This window comes from Melozone crissalis, unplaced genomic scaffold (genome assembly GCF_028551555.1).
Source record: "Melozone crissalis strain CALT ecotype California unplaced genomic scaffold, PUWL_Pcris_2 ptg000034l_1, whole genome shotgun sequence".
NCBI classification, from domain to species: Eukaryota; Metazoa; Chordata; class Aves; order Passeriformes; family Passerellidae; genus Melozone; species Melozone crissalis.
Window position 1 is genome coordinate 4,500,490 of NW_026535812.1, and position 16,122 is coordinate 4,516,611.

The 16,122-nt window shown below is 60.0% G+C and overlaps 2 protein-coding genes across 2 annotated transcripts; one reads left to right on the forward strand and one right to left on the reverse strand.

Annotated features, from left to right (window-relative positions):
* Window positions 1-1,399: 1,399 nt before the first annotated feature.
* Window positions 1,400-4,579, forward strand: AGXT (alanine--glyoxylate aminotransferase). Its single transcript, XM_054282983.1, has 11 exons — window positions 1,400-1,573; window positions 1,687-1,879; window positions 2,182-2,246; window positions 2,318-2,418; window positions 2,578-2,648; window positions 2,946-3,030; window positions 3,266-3,361; window positions 3,577-3,646; window positions 3,747-3,846; window positions 4,045-4,169; window positions 4,472-4,579. Exons 1-11 carry the CDS (start codon window positions 1,409-1,411, stop codon window positions 4,577-4,579), a joined length of 1,179 nt encoding a protein of 392 aa, XP_054138958.1. The 5' UTR covers window positions 1,400-1,408.
* A 662-nt stretch (window positions 4,580-5,241) lies between these two features.
* MAB21L4 (mab-21 like 4) lies at window positions 5,242-9,889 on the reverse strand. The gene is made up of 5 exons (XM_054283056.1): window positions 9,427-9,889; window positions 8,158-8,380; window positions 6,821-6,974; window positions 5,490-5,846; window positions 5,242-5,334 (listed from the first exon to the last, which is right to left on the reverse strand). The coding sequence occupies exons 1-5, from the start codon at window positions 9,884-9,886 to the stop codon at window positions 5,242-5,244; spliced, it is 1,287 nt and encodes a 428-aa protein (XP_054139031.1). The 5' UTR covers window positions 9,887-9,889.
* Between the last annotated feature and the right edge of the window lie 6,233 nt (window positions 9,890-16,122).

The window sequence follows — 16,122 nt, forward strand, 5'->3', positions numbered from 1 at the left end:
ACCGCTAGCGCTGCTCCCCGGTGCTGAATTCCGAGGGGCGGCCCCGGCCCCCGGTGCCGTCAGTTCGCTCCTCCGTCCGCCGAGCCGCCGCCCGGGGCACGGCCGCTCCTGCCCATCTGCGCCCGGAATTGAGAGGCAGCGCAGAAAGCGGATTATTCCCTCGCTGCCAGCTGTTTGCAGCCTCGCCCCACGGCAGCCCCGAGGCCACGCGTGCCCTCCCCGCCCCAGCCATGCCCCAAATCTCCCCAGAAAACAGGGACATCTCCATCTGATATGTCGTCATCGCTCTGGTGGGTGATGGCTGGGCAGCACTCCCCGGGCTAGCTGCGGCTTCCATCAGCCATGTCGGAGCAAACTCATCTGCCCCCAGCTCCTCTCAGTGCTCGCCATCCGGCTGCTGGGCAGGTGTGCTCTCACCTGCCAATGTTGCTGGTCCCATGCCTCTCTCCCTGTCTTCAGCAGCGGCCACTGGTGCCATTTCTGCCAGGTGGGAATTCTCATCCCTGTGCTCCCCCCTATTGTCATCCCGAGCCAAAGCTTTGCTCACCGAGAGGCTCCTCTGGCCAGGGACCCACTCATGGCTCTGCTAAAGCTGGCAGAGGGCAGGTTCCTGCATTTCAGGATGTGGCAGAGGTTGGGCACAAGGCAATGTGCTGTGGGTACACGCAGCAGGTAACAGAATATCGACCCACGTGGATGTGGGGTGCCTGTGGCATCCTCAGGACACGCTGGGATGCTCGTGGTCCAGGCTGAGCCTGCAGAGCACAGCTCGCTGTGGCAGGGACTGTGTCAGTGTCCCAGCCCACAGCCCTGGTGCTCATCAGTCCCCTGGCCAGCCTCCCTCAGGCTGTCACCCTCAGGCTGCCACCCAGCCAATGTCTCTCTGCGAGGCAGGGCCCTGGGCAGGGAGCTCTGCTCAGCAGGAGCTTTTTCCTGCAGGAGGAGCTACGACCATGGCAGCTGTGCCAGACCAATCTCAGCACAACCATCCCGAGGCTCAGGCTCCAGGTGCCCAGAGCAGGGATCCCTCCTGCTGGGATGCTGTTGGGAAACATCAGCCCTGGTGCTGTGTGGGCTGTGGGGACAGGGACAGCCTCGGTGCCTGGGAGTCCCAGAGGCTGGGGTACCTGCAGAGTGCTGCCCTGAGCACCAGCAAGGGGGCATCCCCCGAAGTGAGGGGCCCACGACAGCAGGGACAGCACTGGTGACACATTAACCAGTCAGGGGAGGCAGCCAGGGGTAGAGTCCAGACTGGTAGTGGGGGGGCACCGATTTCTGGGTCAAGGTCCATGGGGACACTGGACACTGCTGGCACGGGATCCACCGTGCTGCAATGCTGGCAGCTGCTCAGGCAGCCTCCGCCACTCCTGTGCTCTGGGCTCAGCTGCTGGGCACAGCGCGGCGTGCCATGGCCACCAGCCTGCTCCGCGTGTGCCCTCCGGGGGAGCTGCTGCGGCCCCTGGCCGTGCCGGAGCGGCTGCTGCTCGGCCCGGGCCCCAGCAACGTGCCCCGCCGCATCCGGACTGCGGGGGCAGCCCAGCTCCTGGGCCACATGCACCCCGAGGTGCTGCAGGTGAGCCCAGCCTTCCTCCCCTCCTCCTCCTCCTCACCCCCAGGAGGGGCTGGAGCGGCCCTGCTGGGGCCGGAGGAGCGGGAGCAGCGCTGGCCAGCGTGCTGCTGCTGCAGGTGATGGATGAGATCAAGGCAGGCATCCAGTACGCCTTCCAGACACGCAACAGGCTGAGCCTGGCCCTCAGCGGCAGCGGCCACTGTGCCATGGAGGCCACCCTCCTCAACCTGCTGGAGCGAGGTGACACCGTGCTGGTGGCCATCAATGGCATCTGGGGACAGCGTGCTGCCGAGATCGCCAGGAGGCTGGGTATGCTGGGGCAGGGCTGGGGGGACTGGGCTTGAGGGCAGGGTGCCCTGCTTTGCTGTCCCAGCCCTGGCAGCGCTCAGTGACACAGCTATACAACCAGAGAGCACTCTGCTAGAGGTTTTTCCAAGAATGATGCCACTCCATTTGTGGTGCATTATAGCACTGGGCAAACCTGCAGGAGGCCAGACTCTGGCAGGTGCCTCTGCTCCTGGTTCACGTGTGACCAGCTCCCCCATGGAGCAGGTGACCGCCCAGTGGGAGCATGCCCACACCTCACTCTCCTCTGCCCAAATTCCTGCCAGGAGCCAATGTCTGTGAGCTGCTGAAGCCCCCGGGCAAGTACTTCACTCCACAGGACATTGAGCAGGTGAGTGCTGGCCGCTGTGCAGAGGGCACAGCTGACCTCCAGCGTGGTCACCTTCTCCCTGTGTCGTGCAGGGCCTGGTGCAGCACAAACCTTTGGTGCTCTTCATCACCCACGGCGAGTCCTCCACTGGAGTGCTGCAGCCACTGGAGGGGCTGGGCGAGCTCTGCCACCGGTCAGTGCATGGTGGGCACTGGGGATTTATCTGTGCTGGGCTTTGTGTTGTGCTGGAAGTTGGTGCCAGTGAGACACACAGCCCCTGTGGGGAGCAGCATGCCAGGGCTGCAGGCAGAGATGAGGCAGGAGCAGCAGGCTGAGCTCTGTCCCCCCACAGGCACGGCTGCCTGCTGCTGGTGGACGCAGTGGCATCGCTTGGGGGAGCGCCCATCTTCATGGACCAGCAGGGTAAGAGCCACAGTGCCATCATGGGCAGCCAGGGGACAAAGGGCTCATGGACAGGGAGAGAGAGCCAGCCCCTCAGCTGCATTTTGGCTGGCAGCACTAGAAACTGGTCCAGCCTGTTCGTCTTGGGGACCATCAGCAGTGCCAGGGTCCCTCCCAAAGCAGCCTGAACACGATCAGGACCTGCCCTGTGTGCCGTCCTTGTGCTCCCCACTCACCACTTGCAGCTAGGTCAGAGGGCTCAGCCTTTTCCTGCTGGGAGCCTCTGATTCCTCAGGAGCTGTCTTCCCTCCTGGGCAGAGATTGATGTCCTGTACTCGGGGTCCCAGAAGGTCCTGAATGCACCCCCTGGCACTGCCCCCATCTCCTTCAGTGAGAGAGCCAGGTAAGAACAGCCTGGCTGGGAGGTGATGGGGCTGGGGGAGGCTCTCTCCTGCTTCTGTCCTGCTCTGCAGTGCTATTGGGATGGAGCCCATCCCATCCCATCCCATCCCAGGGCAGTGACTGGAGCTGGAGCCAATCTCAGCGCTCACTGTAGGGTGGGAGCTGTCTGCACTCCCTCCCGCCTTGGAGCTGGTGGGGTGAAGGTCCCCCCTGTCCCCAGCACTCTGTCTCACCAGGGAGAAGCTGCTGAGGAGGAAGACGAAGCCGCCATCCTACTACCTGGATATTAACTGCTTGGCAAACTACTGGGGCTGTGACGGGGAGCCGCGGAGGTGAGGGCGGGCTCTCTCCCCTCACACACGGCTGCAAACACTCCCCACCAGCCTCTGTGCCGGCCCTTCAGGGCTCACTTCTGCCTCCCCACACCCTGCCTGGCTGCTGCTCACAGCCCCTGCACTGGGTGATGAGGAGGGAGGATGCTGTGCCTCAGTTTCCCCCTGAGCACGGGGCTGCAGGAGAGCCGAACCCCTCCGGGTGCCCCTTGCAGGTACCACCACACAGCGCCCATCAACAGCTTCTTCAGCCTGCGGGAGGGCCTGGCCCTGCTGGCAGAACGGGTGAGTGGCACCGGGCGGGCAGGGCAGCCCCAGCGGCGCCCGTGGGTGCCAGGAGGTGCCTGTCAGCAGCAGAGATCTCCTCTGTCCTCTCTGCCCGCAGGGTCTGGAGAGCTCCTGGGAGCGGCACCGGGCCAACTGCAGCCTGCTGTGCCAGGGGCTGCTCGGCATGGGGCTGGAGCTCTTTGTGGAGGAGGAGGTGGGTGCAGGACAAGCCCACCATCCCCATCACCAGGGAGTGGGGGCAGCGTGAGGACACAGCCCCGAGCAGCTGGAGATGTGCCTGGGCAGCTTTTGATGCCAGAGAAAAATCTCCCTGCTCTGCGATGCTCTCTCCTGGCGCTGTGCTGGGGTCAGCAGGGGCCGTGGGACTGGAAGCAGTTTCTCTGTTCCTCAGCAAGCCAGGCTGCCCACCATCACCACCGTCAGGGTGCCCGAGGGCTACAGCTGGAAGGACATCACGGCTTTCCTGATGGACCAGCACGGCGTGGAGATCGCCGGGGGCCTGGGCCCCACGGCGGGCAAGGTGGGCACAGCCCTGCCCTGCTGCTGGTGGTGCCCACGGCTGCTGGGCACAGCTCCCCGCCTTCCCTGCCCCTCCCTGGCAATGCCCCTCCATTGCCCGAAGCAACGCATTGCATCCTAACCGCACACAATCACCGCTAATTGAATAACCACGCACGTAATTAGTAATTAGCGGGGTGACACCTCTTTATAGGGAACGGGGTGTTGAATACCAGCGAGGGGGCTGCGCACAGCCCTTCACACCTGGTTGTGTGTCCCTCACTCCTTCCTGCCGAGGCACAGCCACTCATCCTCCTCCTCCAGGTGCTGCGCATCGGCCTCATGGGCTGCAACTCAACCCGGGACAACGTGGAGCGAGTGCTGGGAGCCCTGCGGGACGCCCTGCAGCGCTGCCCCCGCAGCCGGCTGTGAGCCCCCGGGCACTGCCTGGCATGCCTGGCACCAGAGGGACTCACTGCCTCCCTGGGATGCTGCAGGAGCCACGTCCAGCAAGTCAAGGCACTTGGAAAGGAGCTGGGGTAGCAGGGGGCATGGAGGAGAGGGCTGTGCTCAGCACGGCTCAAAACCACTCCTGCCATCACCCCACAATGGCCTGGCCCCGCAGTTCTTTCCCTTGTCCTGTCCCCAGGGCATGGGGACCCTCAGCAAGCTGGCAGGGGGCTGGATGCAGGGTTTGACCACAGGGCCCTTCCCCTCCCATCACCAACACCTCAGCCTGCAGTGCAGAATGGCAGCCATCCCCTCCAGGTTCTGTGCCATGGAGCACCCAGTGCCCAGCACCACCAGGGGCTCTGTGCCCCCTCCCCAGCTCCACCAGGGGCTGTGTATGGTCCCTGTGTATGCCCCAGTGCCCAGCTCCACCAGGGGCTATGTATGGTCCCTATGTGTGCCCCCTCCCCAGCTCCACCGGGGGCTGTGGATTCCCCCTCCCAGCTGCAGCAGGTGTGCTCTCTCCCCTGTAGCACTTTCCTCAATAAAATGACACAGCAGCACGCTGTTCCCTGGCCCTGCAGCCCTCCTTGCACCCCCCCAGAGTTCTGGGACCCCCCCAATGGGGCAGCAGCAGGCCCCACTCAGCTGTGCTGAGGGATTTCCTGGCGGATCCTGGCGAGGAGCTGGGATGCTGCAGAGCGGCGTGCGCTGTCCTGGATCCGGAACACCTGGAACTAAAGTGGGTGGGGAGTGAGAGGACAGGGCTCCCCACTCTGCCTGAGCCCCGTGGCCAGCACTGCCAGCCTCCCACAGCCCCCCAGAAGGCTCAGACTGTAGCTCATCCCAAGCTTCCTGGCCCAGGTGGCTCCTGGTGAAGGGCTGGGGTTACCTGGCTGAGCAGGATGTCAAAGTAGGCAGTGTCCCAGCAGGAGCCATCCCTGGTGGGGAGCTGCAGGAGGGCTCTGGTCTCCCTGTCTGCCTGGCAGCTGCCACTGAACCCGTGGAGGCCAAAATGGAAGCGGAGGAAGCGCTGGGGGTCCCAGGCAAAGCTCTCCACCTTATGGTAGAGGGAGGCAAGGTCTGGGGCAGCTCCTTGGAAGAGGTTTTCCTCTGGGTTCAGGAAGTGGGGCAGGTGCTGGGTGGCCAGGCAGCGGAGGAGGATCACCAGGAGCCTGTAGACAGAGCCCTCCAGGTCCTGCCAGTCCTCTGGGGAGGGGAAGAGCTCTGTGCTCCACAGCAACACCATCTGTGAGGAGGGAGAGAGGAGCACAGGGTCAGGCCTGATGCCAGGAAAGCTGTCCCTTCAAACCCTGCAACCACTTGTGGGGCTGAACCCAAGGGGGCCGGAGCAGATGATACTTTTCTGAAGGCCATATAAATATATCTGCCCTTTTTCTTAAAAGATCTCCCACAACCACCACCCCGAAAACATCAAAGAATGCAGCACAAAGCAAAGTACACAGGATTTGGGTTCCTTGGAGGTGGAGCCACTCTGTAAGCAGAAAACATCTTAAACATCTTTACATTCTCCTTGACCCTCGGCTTGGAGAGCTCTCAAAAGGCAGGGCACACCTGGATTGTGCCACCAGGGGCTGTCCCCAGCATGGCCAGCTGGCTCCAGAGTGTTGAAAGCAGCTTGGGTGGGGAGAGGAGGTGCTTTCTCAGCAGAAACACCACCCTCAGCCCTGTGCAGGCGCATCCCAGCACAGGGCATGGGGAGCCTGGCATTGTGGCACAGGGATGCCATCCTGCAGGCACAGGCAGTGTGGCACAGGGATGCCATCCTGCAGGCACTGGCAGCCTGGCAGTGTGGCACAGGGATGCCATCCTGCAGGCACTGGCAATGTGGCACAGGGATGCCATCCTGCAGGCACTGGCAGCCTGGCAGTGTGGCACAGGGATGCCATCCTGCAGGCACTGGCAGTGTGGCACAGGGATGCCATCCTGCAGGCACTGGCAGCCTGGCACAGGGGATGATGCCCTGCAGAGCCCCAGCTCTGAATGCACCAAGTGTCTCCAGCTGGGGGTTGCTGGAGTCCAAGGAAGAAGGATCAAACCCCTCTAACGACGGCTGGCAGCACCACAACCCTCCCCAGACACAGCCACGGGCTGCTGCACCCCAAACCCTGCAGCCCCCAGTGTGTGGCTGCCTGTGCAGGGGAGCAGCCTTGGCTCTGCCTGCCCAGAGAGCCACGGTCCCAAGCAGCAGAGCCAACCCACCTGGAGGTGCTGGAAGGTGAGAGGGCCTGTCCCAGCCTGGCCCCCCCAGTCCTGCTCCCGCAGCTGGTCCAGCAGGCGCAGGCTGTCCACACGGGGCCCCGGCAGGGAATCCACTGCCCACAGCAGCTTCAGGAGGGGCAGGTGAGTGGAGGACCTGGAGGAAGAGAGTGGGGTCTGCTGGCAGGGGAGAGGAAGACCTGCATGCTGCCAGGATGGGGGGAGTGTGCCTGCAGAGGGATCCCTCCATGGCACACATGGAGTCCCAGCCAATGAAACACCCTGGATCTGCAAGGTCCTGCTGGATCCACCTCCTGTGCTTGCCTCTGGCAGAGCAGAACCTCAGAGGTGTGGAGAGAGATGTGTGGAGAGAGCAGTGTTCCCATTGCTGAGCAGCTCCTGCCTTCCCAGGAGGACCAAGAGTGGGGTGAAGTGGAGTTGTTCTCCCTTGTGTGTATTAGGGAGGGGAGCCTGGGTTGGTCCCCAATGAGAGGCTGGGCATCCCGCTGGAACACCTTGTTCCCAAAATAGACATGCACTGGTCCAGCTGGCTGCTCAGCCCCTCCATGGGGCAGGCAAGATACACCAGTCCAGCCCTGTTTTGTCCTGCAGCCCACCTTGGGAGGGAGCTCATCACCCTGCTGCTGTCTGCACCCCAAGCAGGGATCTGAGAGCTGCCCCTCTGCACAGTTGGGGTGCAGCTCCAGTGGATCATTTCAGGGCTTCCTTCAGTTGCACTCCCCCTCTTTCCCTGAGCTGTCTGAAATTTAGCTGAAGTTTTTTTCTCCAACACAGAGAAGAAGGTTTGGGCATCACAAGGGCGTGACTTCAACCCCTGCTGACACATCCCCACCCTTTCCCACCCTCTTTTTGTCTCCAGCCAGCAGTGCTGCCAGCCAGGGGCCATCCCATCTGCTGGACATGCACTGGTCCAGCTGGCCGCTCAGCCCCTCTATGGGGCAGGCAAGACACGTCAGTCCAGCCCTGTTTTGTCCTGCAGCCCACCTTGGGAGGGAGCTCATCACCCTGCTGCTGTCTGCACCCCAAGCAGGGATCTGAGAGCTGCCCCCTCTGCAGACATGGTGCAACTGCAGTGGATCATTTCTGGGCCTCCTTCATTTGCATTCCCCCTCTTCCCCTGAGCTGTCTGAAACCTGGCTGAGGTGTTTTTCTCCAACACAGAGAAGAGGGTTTGGGCATCACGAGGGGGTGACTTCAACCCCTGCTGACACATCCCCACCCTTTCCCACCCTCTTTTTGTCTCCAGCCAGCAGTGCTGCCAGCCAGGGGCCATCCCTGGAGCAGGGTCACCCCTCTGCTCACGCAGCCGAGCCTCTCACCTCCAGCCGAGCGGGGAGGCAGGGACAAAGTGAGCCTCCTCCGTGGCCCTGCTGAGGCTGCCCGCGGGGAAGCCCCGGTCGCTCCGCCGCCCCCGGAGCTGCAGCGGCTCCTGCTGCCTCCGCACCACCGGCACGATGTCAAAGCGAACGGGCTTCCAGCTGCCGCGGATCAGCAGCGAGAGCTCCAGGGCATCCTCCCGCAGGTTTTCAGCGCTGATGTCACCTGGATGCAGAGGGTTTGGCACAGCCGGTCCCGCAGGCAGAACCAGCACCCGTGGCCGTGTCCCACCCCACTGGAGTCAGCCCTTCCCAGGGCTGCATCTGGGTGCAGTTCCCGGTAAAATCCCTCTCCCAGCCGTGCTGGGGTGGTTCTACAGGAAGAGGCACGGCAGGGGTCAGGGTCAGGCACAGCAGGAAGTCTCCAGCAGTCAAACCGAGCTGTGCTTCTGGGGGGCTGAGCAGTGCCAAGAAAAGCAAAGCAGTCCCAGAAAAATGGATCGGGAGAGGTTCATTGCTTTGTGGGGGTGGAGGAAGGTGAAGGTCACTGGCTTGGCCTCGGAGGAAGGAGGGGATACTGGAGCTGCTGGGACTGGGTTAAGAGACTTTCAGACCCACTGGTCCTCCCACATCACCCTTTCACTCTGGCTGAGCTTTCCTTCAAGAAGCACATTGGGAGATGGAAATGCATGAAGAAAGCAAAGTACACAGCTTATGGAGCAGCTATGGGCAATTCCCAGGGTCCCCTCCCACCATTTCCTTTCCAAGGACACTGCTGCCAGCTGGGACCTGTGTGTTCACAGGGTCAGACCTATTCCCCAGGGTCCTGGTCTAGCTCTCATGCACTTCCAACTCTCCAAACAGGGAGCAGAGGGCACTTGGAGGCCAAGAGGCTGAGGGGAGAATGTGGTGAGGGTAAGCCAAGCCCACCAAGTCCTTGAGCAAACCCTACCTGGAGACTAACAGCAGGGCTGGGTAGACCCTGCACCCTCCAAGAAAGGTGCCATCAGCCCCAGGTGAGGATGCCTGAGGATGACTCTGATGCCCTGGGATGGCAGGGAACAGTTTGCATCTCCCCTTCCTCAGCTGGGGGCAGAGCCCATCCCAGCCCACAGCAAGGTGCTCGCTAACCTGCCCCTGCAGCTTTTGGGTGGGCCACATGCCCAGGAACATCGGTCCTAGCACGTTTCAGAGGGATCACTGCCAAGCTGGGGAGCTGGGCAGGCCCTGGAGGCAGCCCCTGCCTGGGAAGCACCGTGCCAGCGTACGCACCTGGCTGCAGCAGGAAGAGGCGTTGGCAGCGCACGATGGCTGAAACAAGGAGCTCTTTCAGGTGCTGCAGGATTTTGCCTGGGAGCAGGCAGTGCTCCATCCCATCCACAGCACCAGTCCAGTCCTCCAAACCAGCCCCAGGAGAGCGGAGTTCCAGGCAGCAGGCGCTGAGCTCTGCAGGATGCTCCGGGCTGCTCCGGCGCGCCAGCACTCGCAGGGTGTCACCGTCAATGCGCAGCGGCACCTCCAGAGTCACGGCGTCCTCAGAGGCACAGAGAGAGAACTCGAAGGCCTCCAGGTTCCTGGCGTAGTCCACGAGGAAGCGGGGATCCCTGGCATGGACACTCTCCAGCAGGGTGAGCAGGATGTCCTCGGCCCGCTGGAAGTGCTCCATGCGCTGCCTCTCGCGGGACAGGATCACGCCGAGGTAGCTGTGCCAGAGGGAAGGGCTGGCTTCCATGGCAGCCCTGCTGCTGATCTACGCTGCTCCTGCAGCAGGAAGGGTTTGTGTGGGTGGGGAGGGCAGGGCTGGGGCGGGCGGAGGGAAGCAGGGCCGGGCGGTGACAAGCACCGAGTGCTGGGTGACACCCAGGGACAGGTACAGGGCAAACCCAGGGCGGCGGCTTGAGTCACACCGTGTCCCCTCTCTCGCCACTCCGGAGGGTGACAGCGAGTGCTCAGCTGCTGGGTCATGCCAGGGGAACGCTGTGCTCTCCCACACCGCCCTTGGCACCGCCTGGGTGCCGGCAGCACCCTCTCCCAGGTAGTGCCAGCTGAAGGAGCCACTGTCCCCCTGTCCTGTCCTGGCACAGCTCAGCCCTTCCCGCCCTGCGTGGCACCCACGGGAGCCGGGCAGTGAGGGGCTGCAGGACCCTGAGCCTGCCTTGCCGGGGCCCAGAGCAGCCCTGCAGGCCCAGTGTGACCCTGTCAACACCGGGCTCAGCTCCATCAGGCTCCCCCAGGTGCACCCCTCTCCAGCAGCGAGCCCGCTGGGCTGCGGGAGGACCGAGCTGGGAGGGGGCACAGAGCGGGGTTGGGACCCCAAAGCCACCGTGGGGAGAGTTGGGAGTGGCGGGGCCTGTCACAGACATCTTTTATGAAAAATCCTTTCCTTAGGATTTCTTTCTCCTGAGAAGCTGAGAGACCTCAGGAACAAAATGTAAACAATGGTTATCTGCTGCTGTGGAATGCAACAGGTGCATCTGTGATCGGCCCATGTTGGTTGTTTCTAATTAATGGCCAATCACAGCCCAGCTGGCTCAGACAGAGAGTCCGAGCCACAACCCTTTGTTATCATCCCTTCTTTTTCTATTCTTAGCTGGCCTTCTGATGAAACCTTTTCTTCTATTCTTTTAGTATAGTTTTAACATAATATATATCATAAAATAATAAATCAAGCCTTCTGAAACACGGAGTCAGATCCTCGTCTCTTCCCTCATCCTCAGACCCCTGTGAACGGTCCCAGGGACGCTCCTCAGCCCCGCCGCGGGCAGGGGGCGCAGGCGCTGCCGGGACCGGCCCCTCGGTTCGCGCATCCCGAGCTGCCTGCGCCCGTACCCTCATTCCTGCCCTCGCTTCTCCCCATCTCCCACAAATCCCAGAATGAGGGTTTATGGGCAGGTTATCTTTGTGAGTGCTGTCACCCTCCAGAGGTTCGTTCCCGAGCTCCCCAGGCTGCAGCCGCACTCGGTGGTTGTGGCTGCAGGCTGGGCTCTCGTATCGAGGCTGTGTGTGCAGCTCCCAGGCTCTCCTGTGAACCCATTCTGCCTTGGCCAGAGCATCGAAGGGAATGGGGAACCGGGGAAGGCTCCGTGGTGTGACGGTGTTCGCAGGGGTCCCAGGATGAGGGAAGAGATGAGGATCTGACTCCATGTTTCTGAAGGCTTGATTTATTATTTTATAATATATATAACATTAAAACTATACTAAAAGAATAGAAGAAAAAGTTTCCTCAGAAGGTTGGCTAAGCTAAGAATAGAAAGAAATGAATAACAAAGGCTTGTGGTTCGGACAGAGTCCGAGCCAGCTGACTGTGATTGGCCATTAATTACAAACAACCACATGAGACCAATCACAGATGCACCTGTTGCATTCCACAGCAGCAGATAATCATTGTTTACATTTTGTTCCTGAGGCTTTTCAGCTTCTCAGGAGGAAAAATCCTAAGGAAAGGATTTTACATAAAAGCTGTCTGTGACACTGTGGCAGCAGAGGGCCTGACACAAGCATGGGGACTCTTTGTGAGGAAGGGAGGGAGTGTGCCATGGGGCTCATGGCTGCTCCTCCCATCTCCTGTGGGCACCTTTGACCTTTTAAACAGCCCAGATGAGGATTCTGGATCTCCCCGGGGGTTATTTCCAGTTTGTCTTTGTGCCTCCTTCAGTTCCCTGTCCCTCATGTTCATGGACCCTTCTGCCTTCCAAGGGTCAGAGCTTCCACCTGCAGAGCATCCTTGAGCACCTGCAGTCCGGGTCATTAGGCCTACACTGGGTTTCCCGCTACCAGGAGGCTGTGGGTGCTGTGAGCTGGGGGGTCTCAGCCAGATTTTAAACCTCCACAGTGGGTGATGGGCTCTGCATTTCCTTACCTGAGCCCTGCGCTCCGGGTTTCAGCCATCTGAGCAGGAGATGCTCAGTGCCCCACATCAATATTTGTCTCACCCAGGGCTGAGGAGCAGGTCTTGCCCTCCTCCATCATGTGGGGAACACAAGCTGGCTGCTGTCCCAGAGAGGGACCAAAAGCAGCAGCAGAGCCCCATCAGAGTGGCTTGGGCTCGTCCTGAAGAGTGCTGAACCCAAGCCAGACAAGAGAAATTACTGCTCATGCCCTGGTGTGGCAAAAAGAGGGCAGAGAGATGCAGGCCACCACTTTTCTGAGGGTGGTGGGGTATGGCTCACTGCTGGCAGGGTTGCTGTGTGTCCATGGAGCATCATTCTGTCACGGATGGAGCCCCTGCCTCAGCAGCAGCCAGAACATTCCTTCTGTCAGTGCCTGGCAGGAATGCTGGAGGCAGCTGTGGGCACCATGCAGAAGCTGAGCTGAGAGCCAGGAGTGGTTCTGTGGGAAGGTAAGGCTGGGCAGGGCAGGGAAACATGGCTGTGCCCCCAGATGTCTTGGTGCTGGGGGAGTAACCCTGCCCTCTTGTCACAGGGTGACCCTGGCATCCTTCAGCCAGAGCTCTGGCACCGGCAAGAGCCAGAGTGATGTGATCCCCTCAGCTCATCTCTGCACTTTTCAGACCTCTGGGTGCCACAATCAAGAGGCTGGTGCTGCAAATGCTGCCTTCCTGCAGGCTGGAACCGCCCCTTTTCCCTTTGTTCCCCTTTTTCCCCCTTTCCCCCCTTTCCCCCTTTTCCCTTTTCCCCTTCCCCCCTTTCCCCCTTTCCCCCTTTTCCCCTTTTCCCTTTTTCCCCTTTCCCCCCCTTTCCCCCCCTTCTCCCCCTTTCCCCCCTTTTCCCCTTTTCCCCCTTTTCCTCTTTCCCCATTTTCCCCTTCCCCCATTTTCCCCTTTCCCCCCCTTTTCCCCTTTCCCCCCCTTTTCCCCTTTCCCCCTTTTCCCTTTTCCCCTTTCCCCCCTTTTCCCCCCTTTCCCCCCCTTTTCCCCCTTTCCCCCCTTTTCCCCCCTTCTCCCCCTTTCCCCCTTTCCTCCTTTTCCCTTTTCCCCCCTTTTCCCCTCTTTTCCCCTCTTTTCCCCCCTTTCCCCCCTTTCCCCCCCTTTCCCCCCCCTTTTCCCCTTTTCCTCCTTTTCCTCCTTTTCCCCTTTTCCCCTTTTCCCCCTTTTCCCCTTTCCCCTTTTTCCCCTTTTCCCTTTTCCCCCTTTTCCCCCCTTTTCCCCCCTTTTCTCCCCTTTTCCCCTTTCCTCTTTTTCCCTTTTCTCCCCTTTTCCCCCCTTTTCCCCCCTTTCTCCCCCTTTCCCCCCCTTTTCCTCCTTTTCCCCTTTTCCCCCTTTTCCCCTTTCCCCTTTTTCCCCTTCCCCCCTTTCCCCCTTTTCCCTTTTCCCTTTTCCCCTTTCCCCCTTTCCCCCCCTTTCCCCCCCTTTCCCCCCTTTGCCCGCCTTTTTCCCTTTCTCCCTTTTCCTCCTTTCCCCTTTTTCCCTTTTCCCCTTTTCCCCTCCCACCTTCCCCCTTCTGCCTTTCCCTTCCTCTTTTTTTCCTCTTCCTCTCCTTCCTGGTTTTCACCCTGTTTTTCTCCTTTCCCATTCCCCTTTCCCCTTCCTCTATCACTTTCTCTCTCCTTCTCATTCCCTCCTCTCCCCCATAGGCAAGGGGCCCTGGAGGGGCATTTTCCTGGCACAGGCAGCACAGGGAGTGACCTGCTGGGCATTTGGGGCAGCACCTGGACACTCAGCCCCACAATCAGCCCAAGATGGCCCAAAAACATCAGGAAAATATTCCTGGTGGGAAGGTGAGGCTGTGGAAGGCATGGCTGGAGTGCAGAGTGTCTGGGCAAGTCACCAGAGGCTGGTGGTGGCAAGTGCCCTGCTACTGGCACAGAGTCTGGCCTGAATGAGCTAATCCCTGTTTCCATCTTGGCATTTTGCAGCTCCAAGAATTTCTGATCTGTCAGAAACAGGGAGGGAGAAAACAACCCCGAGCTAAAGGGCAAGTACAAGCAAGAGAGAGGGGAAAAAACCTGGGGGTGTGGGAGCACCTGGCACAACAGAGACGGGCAGGAGCTGCAAGGAGCCCCCAGTGTCCCCCTGTGCAGTGTGACTGCTGCAAGATGCCATCAGCACCCAGCAGAAGGATTTTGGGGTGCTGAGCAGTGTTGGGGAGCTGGGATGAGGGGGTGGGTCATGCTCTGCCCCAGCACTTTGCACCCCACAGGCCCCCAGAGGGGCACAGCCCCCAGCAAAACAGCTGGGATGGCGAGGGGGGACAGAGGCAGGGAAGGTAGAGAGGAAGAGAGAGTAATTTAACATGACAGGCTGTTTATTTTGGCAGAAAGGGTCTCTTTTCAACAGATTTCAAAGCTCGGCCCTGGGGCTTGGGGGGGACCACACAGAGGGGTGGGAGATGAGGGGTGAGAGATGGGAGGGCTCGGTGGGACACCCAGGCTGGGGGGGAGGGAGAAGGGTCCCCAGGCTGTTCCATGGGGCATGGGCACGTTCTCTGGGTTTGCAAGGTTTTCAGGGTTTTCAGGGTTTTCAGGGTTTTCAGGGCCTGGCTGTGCTTGCAGGCTGCAGGGGCTGTCCCCGTGGTGCCCACGCTCCCACATGCACACGCTGGCTGCATGCTTGCACGCACATTCACACACACTCACACACACACACACACACACACACACACACACACACACACATTCACATACATTCACACTCACACACATTCACTCACACACATTCACACTCATTCACTCGCACACACTCACACATACTCACACATTCACACACACACACTCTCACACACACAAACTCACACACACACACACACTCACACACACTCACACATTCACACACATTTACACTCATTCACAAACATTCACACATTCACACATTCACACACACACATTCACACACACTCACACGCATTCACACACACACTCACACACACATTCTCACACACACACAAACACACAAACTCACACAAATACATTCACACACACACACTCACATTCACACTCACACACATTCACACACACACTCACATTCACACTCACACTCATTCACTCACACTCACACACACACACACTCACACACACATTCACACGCTCCCCCTGGCCCTGCTCCCTCCTCCAGGCCAGGGCTCAGCTGGAGTCTTGGCTTGCCCCACTGACATTTCAAAATAGGCTGTTTATTAAAATATAAAAAAACCCCCCAACAACTGCAGGGGGAGGGGGGGATTGCTAGGAAAGAAATAATTATTATAATCACATTAAGAGCTTTGGCTGTAAAACTCTGGTGAGGGCCCAGGGAAGGAGCTGGGGCTGCTCTCTGCAGGGAGTGCAGGGGGTGGTTTTCCTGCCTTGTGCTCTTTTATTTTCCAGCCCTGATCCAACAACACCTCCCCTCCTACCCTTTCCCTCCCCTTTATCCTGGGAAATGAAAACAATTTATTTAATGATGGATCATCCCTTTCTCTGGTCACTGACCTTCTGGGGGAATTTCTGCTGAGCTCGGTGGAAAACTCGAGGCTGGCTTGTGGATCCCATCTGTGCATGGGGGAGGGAGGGGAGCTCACCCTCATCCTTCCCAAAATCCACAGCCACGATCCTGGGGAGCAGCACAGGGCTGGCACTCGGGGTTCCCACCAGGAAGCACTATCCCTGCAAACTGAGGGCTTTGGGGGCAGATAAACCCCCAGGAAAAAAAAAAAAAAAAAAGGGATTTTTTGTATTTATTTGATCTGCTCTGAGATTGGGGTGGGCTGGGGTGCAGTGCTGAGGTGGGAGTGGGCAATGGAGCAGTGATCTCCACCCTGCCAACAGCCTTGGTGGGGTTTTTGTGGCTCAGGGTGTCTGTGGGAAGTGTTTTGGGGCAGTTTTGTGCCTGTGGGCAGTGTTTTGGGGCAGTTTGGGGCTCCCAGCAGCAGCCAGCCCTGCGTTCCCTGTTTGGCTGGGTCTGTTCCCTGGGGAGGGATGGATGGGGAAATGCAGGATCCCAGGGGATGGTGGGGTGTGTGTGTGCTGCCAGCACCCAGCAGTGCCCAGGGCCCCAGCAGGAGTGCTGCCCTGCATCCCTGCTGCTCTGCTCAGCCC

What these genes read in the sequence shown, in the direction of transcription:
- AGXT (XM_054282983.1), top strand. Translation starts at nt 1,409, where the DNA reads ATGGCCACCAGCCTGCTCCGCGTGTGCCCTCCGGGGGAGCTGCTGCGG. An exon ending in TGCACCCCGAGGTGCTGCAG is followed by an intron (nt 1,574 to 1,686) that starts GTGAGCCCAGCC and finishes CTGCTGCTGCAG; the next exon opens with GTGATGGATGAGATCAAGGC. An exon ending in TGGGCCCCACGGCGGGCAAG is followed by an intron (nt 4,170 to 4,471) that starts GTGGGCACAGCC and finishes CTCCTCCTCCAG; the next exon opens with GTGCTGCGCATCGGCCTCAT.
- MAB21L4 (XM_054283056.1), bottom strand. Translation starts at nt 9,886, where the DNA reads ATGGAAGCCAGCCCTTCCCTCTGGCACAGCTACCTCGGCGTGATCCTG. An exon ending in GCCTCCCCGCTCGGCTGGAG is followed by an intron (nt 6,975 to 8,157) that starts GTGAGAGGCTCG and finishes CTCTTCCTCCAG; the next exon opens with GTCCTCCACTCACCTGCCCC. An exon ending in TCACCTTCCAGCACCTCCAG is followed by an intron (nt 5,847 to 6,820) that starts GTGGGTTGGCTC and finishes CCCTCCTCACAG; the next exon opens with ATGGTGTTGCTGTGGAGCAC.